At 33.3% G+C, this 8,354-nt stretch overlaps 1 protein-coding gene across 1 annotated transcript; it reads right to left on the minus strand.

Moving 5' to 3' along the window:
• Positions 1-303: 303 nt before the first annotated feature.
• On the minus strand, positions 304-8,351 carry LOC128178378 (carboxypeptidase Q-like). Its single transcript, XM_052845497.1, has 14 exons — positions 8,220-8,351; positions 7,811-7,903; positions 7,102-7,233; positions 6,928-6,989; positions 6,609-6,776; positions 6,051-6,215; positions 5,500-5,584; positions 5,024-5,127; positions 4,216-4,302; positions 3,915-3,986; positions 3,429-3,473; positions 3,073-3,148; positions 2,129-2,308; positions 304-1,468 (listed from the first exon to the last, which is right to left on the minus strand). Exons 1-14 carry the CDS (start codon positions 8,245-8,247, stop codon positions 1,362-1,364), a joined length of 1,404 nt encoding a protein of 467 aa, XP_052701457.1. The 5' UTR covers positions 8,248-8,351; the 3' UTR covers positions 304-1,361.
• Between the last annotated feature and the right edge of the window lie 3 nt (positions 8,352-8,354).

The raw sequence follows: 8,354 nt of genomic DNA on the forward strand, positions 1-8,354 counted from the left end.
AATGCGTATCACAGATCTTTGCAAAAACATGTATTACAAATAAATTCTTATGATAATGTAATCAATTCACTGGGAGAGGCATTCTAAGAAAGGTTACTTAATTAACATGTAAATGGATATTATGGTAAAGTGATCATTTATATTAAGTTTCAAGTACTGATGACAATTACCAGTATAAAGTACTAATGGCATTTGAAATAAAAAATACATATTGTACATAAAAATTATTTTGTGACGCTGTGTAAGGAACTTGGTCACCCAACTCACAGACTCCTAATCTCGCCTATGGTCTAGACATGTTGTTTCCAAAGTGAAGAGAGGACTGGGTGATGCTATGTCCCAATTCTTAGTTCCATCAGATTGAGAGTAAATAAATTATAGATAAGTTTTTACATATGCTCACACTGGCTCTATGCACAGCCATTTATCAATAAAAGAAATTACAGTATCTGTACAAATAAACTACTGGCATGTGTTGACCTACAAATATCTATGGTATAATTCATTTAAAGGGGAATAAGTTGTATCTATTTTGACATCAATATGATGTGTTTAAGTACGTTAGAATATCAATAGTATGGTCGAAGGTCCTAAAATCAACAGGGTCCAAATTTCGACGGTGATTATCTTTTGTTTACATCTCGCTCGTTTTCGCAGGAATAAGAGAAATTTTGTATGCATATGATGCTATGATAGACTAGCAATCAACTGGCCTAGTATTTATCAAAATGCACTTCAAACAAGTAAGAAATTAATCTATGAATTTTTCCTCACAAAGAACAGCAAATTTTGTTAATCCACCATTACCCTGAATTTGAATCATGGTAACATAAAAAAATAAACACTATGACGAAACACATGGTGTATCGTCTGCAAGGACCGAAGATTCATTAATGAAAAACAAGTAATGTTGTGAGGATAAATTTAACTGACAAGACAATGTAGAGCAATCGCCGAATTTAGGACCCAGTAATTGCGGCCCCCGTAATTTTGTTGATGAATTTATACTTTGTATATTGAAATAACAAAATGTAAAAAGGTTAATCAAATTATGTTAACACAGCAAGCTATGATTGATATTCATGATAAATGTCTTAGCTTTCAAAATTATTGCTCATTTTATCTAAAAAGAGGACCTATAGATTAAGACTGTCGAAATATGGGCACACAAGGATATATTGCCTAAAGGGGAATTGGTTGTAGTTACCAGGTATTTTTGATATCAATATGAGATAAGAACCAAACAGTTTAAAAACTTGTATACTAATGTAAACAGTAATTTTAACAATAAATCTTAAATATACAGTGTCCAAAATATGCAGGTGGGAAAGTTCAGTTTATAAAATATCTAAATTTTTTTATCACCGAGGCAACATGTCTTCCATATCTGCTACAGTATAAGCTACAACTGTCCATAGAGCAGTGCAGATGTTCATTTCTGTTGGGTCCTGTACGGTCATTGTGTCAGCTGTAAAAGCAACAACAACGTGTTCATTAACAAAAAGACCAGATATAGCTTTATATTTACATCTACTACATGTATGTATTATTTTCTCTATTTCTTACAGAAACTTATAGTTAATTCATAGCTCTATAGAAAAAACCTGACTGAAATCTACACGACCTGTTTATCAATTACAGGTAGTCTACAGCGAACCTAAGAAAAATCACACAAATAACTGCACAAAATAATCATGATGATGTCAGACTCAAATTCCCATAGGAGACGATTTGGCTGTTTCTTTTAGCTAACATACTTATGTACATTAAAGCGGGTTATGTTTTTTCCTGCAATGTCGCTACCTTCATATCCCGAATGAATCACCAAAGAAAGCATTTTATTGTTTAAATGTTTAGCTAACCAGTCATGATATGCTAAATTCACAAAAAATGAGTGAAACTGTGATCAGAAGCTATATTTAGCTCATTTAAGTGACTTTAACCGTGCCATAACCTATGATAAATTGGTTCACAGCAACAAATTTCCACAATCAAGCCTTTAATATCCCCACCAGTACATGTAATGCTATTTACACCCGTATAGCATGGACTGGTCGTGGTGAAAAATATTTGCAATGAAGAATAAAAGTTAGTTTACAGCATTGTTTAAAGTGGTATGAATAATTACCATTGGTATGGTGAAACTTGAAGTACTTGTTTTGGTCTGTTGCAATGCTACCCCCTGGAACCCCAGCACTGATCCATTCATCAATGTCCTCCCCTTGCCCTCCTGAAAGCAGGGGAATGGATTGCACCTTCTGAATGGGTTCTAGAACCTTTTGCATGATGGTTCTTGCAGCAGAATTGCCTGTACAAAGGAAAACTACATTAAATTTTTGAAATCTCAAGATTGGCAATACGCTGTTGAACAGAAAAAGCAGATATAAAGCATAGCTTTTAAGTCTATGACAGTCTAGATCTGTAATTGTATTACAGTAAAACTTGTTTAGTACGAACACAGAATATAGCGAAGAACAGATTTTGAGTCTCGTAGATCTAGAAGTGAATAATAACGAAATTTAACACTTCTATAGTGAATTTCTTTTCAGTTAAAAAAATTTAAAGTACTACCCTATTTCACATAATAGTTTGGATGAATTCATTTTCACATAATTTTTTCAATTAACAATCCAATTATTAAAGGTATCAAAAAATTGTATTTTCATTCTAAACCTCAATTAGCAAAAATTGCAGTCTTGTATATAGTGAATTCGCTATAGTTATTATTACCAGTTTGTCATACGGATATAACAAATTACGGATATAACAAAGTAAATCCACTGGTCCCTAGGACCTCACTATAACTGAGTTTTACTGTACACATTTTGAACAGGTGTTTTAATACATTATGTCAGTGCTGTTGGTTCAAACAACATAAAAATTACTTGGTGCTTGTTTTGCATCACGCATTGTACAAGAAAATGCGATCAAATCAGGTGCCAATCTAATTTTAATTAATCATTGACAATCAGTGTAACAAATGACAAGATATATTTTTAAAAACTTCTGCTCTAAATCAGTAGCGGTAACTGAAATAATGCTGATTTTGGAATTTGATTTCTTTAAACAAACCTGCAAATTGGAAACCAAGGGGCATGAATGTACCATCATCAGACTCCATTACAAGGTCAAAATTATCAATATTTTTCTGAAAAAATTAAACATTTTATATTCACCAAATACATGTAACGGTACATATGTTGGATACTTATGTCTCTATAGTATTGTGTATGCTGTAATTTGTAATCAATAACCATTACTTTAATTTTGGTTCAACAAATGAATGCATGAGTTTTAAAAGACATTTAATTCAACATTTCATTAATGAATAATGATACTAATATTTTCAAGCTCACATATACATTGTACTCATGAATACATGTACATGTATTATATAGAGAGAAACTCAGGAACATATTCTATTTTACCTTGTGCTTTTCATAATATTGTTGAGAACCAAAGCCTCCTTCTTCCTAAAATGCCATCAAAATTACCGGTATGTCAATGTAAGCATACAAAGCATAAAACCATGATATAAACATATCTTTTCCTTTTTTTAGTGTCTTTGCCTGTGATAACACTTGTATCGATTTTGTACTATACAATTTTGTACTATACAGTCCAATATCAAATGATGCATAAATGGGGCGCCAGTGGGGTTTTCTAATTTATATTTTAAATTATGAGGTGATTATTTCGGCCGGGATGTGATCAAATCTATATCGTAAAGCCCTTTGGGCTTCACTGGATTTGATCACGCCCAATCCAAAATTATCACCTCATAGTACTCATAGAACAATTCCTTATTCCTTAAATAAATACTTCATCATTTTATGAATAACTTAAATTTCATTTAAAAAATAATTAATTAAATATTATATTTTGGATAACTTGAAGCTTATCCATCATAATACCTCAGCTGTCCATAGGACCATTCTAATGGTTCTCTTTGGTTGCAGTCCCAGCTGTCTTATAATGGATAAGGCCTGCAATATCAAATACACACAAAAATGTGTAATGACAGTAATTTTAGGTTTTTTTTCCAACCAATCTAATTAAAAAAATTAGATCCCTGATCCGCTCCTAATAGATCGCTACACAAAGTAGTGTAGCGATCTATTAGGAGCGGATCAAAGATCTAATTTTAATTAGACTGTTTTTCAACTAGAGTAAAATTTTGAGGAAGAAGAACACATAAATTAAATAATTTGTTACCTGCCAAGAAATAAATGCTCCCCCTCCATCATCCATAGCACCTTGACCTACATCCCAGCTGTCAAGGTGTCCACTCACCAGTACCACCTTAAACATCAATTGAATGCTTTGATTGGTACATCCTAGTTTAATTAACATACCGGTCTCCAATAAGATTCTCCTTTAAGTAATTTAAATTTGTTTAAATTCTTGACATGTTTATTTTTATCAAATTCATAAAGGACAAGAACAAATGCCTGTTCAGAAAAGAAGGCCTTCATGAGCATTTGCTTCATTAGTAAAGATAGGAGCTAACTTTAAGAATTTTCCTGGTGAACACACAGACCTCTGTTCTTTCAATCAAAATCTAGCTCACATGATCTAAACTGATTGAAGAAAGCAAAAATATTCTGTTTTTAGTCATAAATCCAGTAATAGACATGAAGTGACACAAACATTTTTACATACCCGGTACTGTATACATGAAAATATTTACCCCCTTTTATTTTCGTCTCTGTTGCCATCATAGTCAAGGGGCAAATTTAAGACTGAGCAAATTCATTTGTTTCAAATTATCTCTCTACAACTGTGTCTGGGTGAAATAAAGATGGGGCGAAACTGTTTGCAAGTGTAGAAGGGCGAAAATTACACAGCCCAAAAATAACCCTGTATACAGTAATTACAAATGCAGACAAATGCGTGTACATTGTATTACACTCCCATGCAGTACCCTAATATGTTTAAAGGTCATGCGATCCTTTGTTTAATAACATAATTAGAACAACCACTAAACATAAAAGCATTATCTGCTCTTTTCAAGAACGAGTACCTGTTCTGGGTATTTGGATCCCTTGATTTCTGCCACAGTGTTCCTTGACATAACAGGAGGAAGATTCTTGGCTTCCATTTTCAGTGTCACTCGTATTTTGACTCCTTCAAAGAGAAGAAGATGATTTTGAAACTTGATTCCATGCAGCAAAATTAGATCAAACAAAAACAATAAAAGATACTCTAGGATTAATTTTAATTACCAGTAACCATAATTTTGATTCATATCCATGAACCAACTTGAATTATCAATTCTTTCTTTTCAAATGAATAATAACTTTATGAGCAAATTATTATAGTAAACATGCCATTGTTTATATTGAGATGCACCATTTCAATTTACAGTCAAAAGTATTTCAAAACAAAACTAAACTTTAAAAAAAATGTAAAGTCTAATAACTTTATGCCAAAATGAACATTTAACTTGTATGTACAAGCATATACATGGAATTCCACATCAAATATCTATTGTTTTACCTCTTTCCTGCATGCGTTGCATCATTTCAGCATCTTCTATAGTGATACAGGCTGTGGGAATTTTTGTAACGTTGTCATCGTAATCCTACAATATTCATGAATACTTTAAGCTTCTTAGAGATGTCCCACAAATATGAAATACATAATAAGCTATACATGTATAATAGTTTTAACTTTGATATCTCTTACATTGGTACTCCAATACCATAGATACATCAAGGTGAGATGGGAGTCCTAACCACTGTTTCTTTATATACTTTAAGCTCTTTATCTCAAATTGTCTGATATCTTAAAGTTTTAACTTTAATCCCATCTTTTTCAAGTTAACAAGCTTTACCACAGGGGCATCTTAAACAGCCTGCTCTCTATGACATATATATAATTATCTATATATACGTCATACAGCGCAGAGCAGGTAAGATGCTCCTGTGGTTTTACTAGCTGTAATCTATAACATGAGTACTCTACATTTGCAAAGTTATTTATAAGTAAGGAATATTCTTCAAAAGTGAAATTGCTTTCCTACAGCCTTGAGTTGCTTTAATACGTACCTGCCATCCAGTGTGGGGGGAGTAGATGGAGAAGGGGGTCACACTCCTGATAAGGGAGGCCACTCCCCCGACCTTTGCTGCCTCTCGGGCTCCAAGGGCTCTGTACTGAACAGTTTTACCATAACTGACATACTGCTGATTGTATACTATAATTTTTCCTTTCGCCTGAAAAAAAGGAAAATATAATCATAGTTGTATAAAGCTGATCACATAATTTCTTCTTATTAGATAGTTTATAACTAATTTTTGAAACATAGCCAGCCAAGTCTTGAATATTGGCATCAGATAGTAAAGTTGCTCACTGCTATTAAAACTCTGACACAGATTGTTTTTAATCATGTTTGTGTTTTTGACAGTAAATAATTCATGCTGATGTAAATAATATATAACAGTATAGTTCAATGGGAAATATCTCCTCAAGTCTTACCGATTGTCACAATAAGTTCCTCATATAAATCATATGGTACCGTAAATAGAAAAAAAAATCAATATTCTGAATATCATACTTTTATCTAAATGAACAAGTACAAATAAATGAGCCCCTTCAACCATACACACCTTGCTGGCCTTAGCCTTGAGATCATCAAAAGAGGTCACCACCAGAACATCAGCTGTGACTCCTTCAGAGGGAGTTCCTATACTGCTGCCCAGCCCGAGCATTGCCATAGGGTGGTACCGGGGTGAGATCATCACGGCAGACTCATTGCCTCGTACCCAGTGAGGAACCTTAAATCAGTATAGTGTCTATGAATTTGATTAGTATAACTGATAAATAAAACATAGTGAAATATGCTTTGTACAAACTCAAATATAGTGAAAGTACTGGTTTTCTGGGATCAAGTTGAAAAGCATTACATTTTTTTGATGTTACACTTACCTGAGCAGCCTCTGTGTGAACATTGTCCAAACCATCCTCCTTCAGTTTGGTAACCATGTAATCTAAATTGAACAGGAAACAATAAAAATATATAATATATATACCCAGTACTTTTGGACAAATCCACAATCTACTCTAAACTTTGTTACTTTTAATACAGGTGACAGTTTTTACCAATGGCATTTTCCAGGTTCTGAGATCCTGCAATGCGAGATCCAAATGTGTCTGTGAACTCAGCCAGTCTGTTGTAGGACTGGTTTTGAGCCGGTCCATATAAGGCATGATTGATGATTTTTTCAGCATCACCTAATTATGAAATAGTTTGGCAAAACCTTAAGATTCATGCAGTGTTGACATCTTCACTATAATAACCAAAGGTCTTTGACCTTTCACCTAGATTCTAGAATACACAATCCTATGTAACTATGCATGGTCATATGATCTGCAGGGCTGTTAATCTCTTTGATTTGGGTCCAATAAATGGACCCTTAATTCCCATTTGGGGAAACCCCCTAAAATTCCCAATTTTCTCATCAACAAATACGCAATATTGTTTATACATTGCGTATATTAAAAAAATGTGTTCAAGTAGAATTTGAGCTGTAAAACTTCAATTTTTATGTTAACAAAATACTATGCTATGATATATAGATACCTTTTGATAATACAAGTATCTTAAATTTTCCCAATTTGACAAAAAATATCAATACTTTTCCCAATTGGGAGGGACCTGGTTCCTGTACCAAAAAGTGCTGTGACAGCCCTGATCTGCCACTTTTATTCACCTTTAAGCTTAGGACTGTATATTAGCATCCACAATTATGTCAAAATTCCTGTGTCAAAATTGAGAACATGACAAATTATATAACTAAAAAATACTAACTCTGATGGGACTCAATGTCTTTTAAAGTACTTGACTGTATCCAACGAAGAGAAGTATCCAACACTGGTAGGCCTTGACATGTTGCCAAAGTTGCTAATATTTACAATATAGGAGAAAAATCAACATTTCAATGTTTAAAAATACACGTATACATCTACGTCTTTAAATTCACAGTGTTACCAAGACTTCATCAAAGTACATAGGATTGATTTACAGAATATATATACATCTGTAAAGACAACATGTTACAGAAATGTTCAAAATAATAAAAAAAATCAAAAAACAATGATTCCCATTTTTTTCACTCTTTTTAGGGGGCGTTTACACAAAGCAACGATATATCTATTTGTTGATGGCTGTGTATTCTTGCTCTATGACACTGCCAAGTAAATAAATCCACCAACAATACCTGCGATAAACAGAAGATAACACTTCATATCATCTATTGTCCAGTGAAACGAATCTTGTTGTTATCACGTGCTACTTTCACTTTCGCTATTGAATAACGCCCCGGTAGAGTACCGTTTTCGGTCATCTTCACAAC

Source organism: Crassostrea angulata, chromosome 3, assembly GCF_025612915.1.
Source record: "Crassostrea angulata isolate pt1a10 chromosome 3, ASM2561291v2, whole genome shotgun sequence".
Classification (NCBI taxonomy): domain Eukaryota; kingdom Metazoa; phylum Mollusca; class Bivalvia; order Ostreida; family Ostreidae; genus Magallana; species Magallana angulata.

What these genes read in the sequence shown, in the direction of transcription:
- LOC128178378 (XM_052845497.1), bottom strand. Translation starts at nt 8,247, where the DNA reads ATGAAGTGTTATCTTCTGTTTATCGCAG. An exon ending in GAGCATTTATTTCTTGGCAG is followed by an intron (nt 3,987 to 4,215) that starts GTAACAAATTAT and finishes TTGATATTGCAG; the next exon opens with GCCTTATCCATTATAAGACA. An exon ending in CAAGTTTCACCATACCAATG is followed by an intron (nt 1,469 to 2,128) that starts GTAATTATTCAT and finishes TTGCTTTTACAG; the next exon opens with CTGACACAATGACCGTACAG.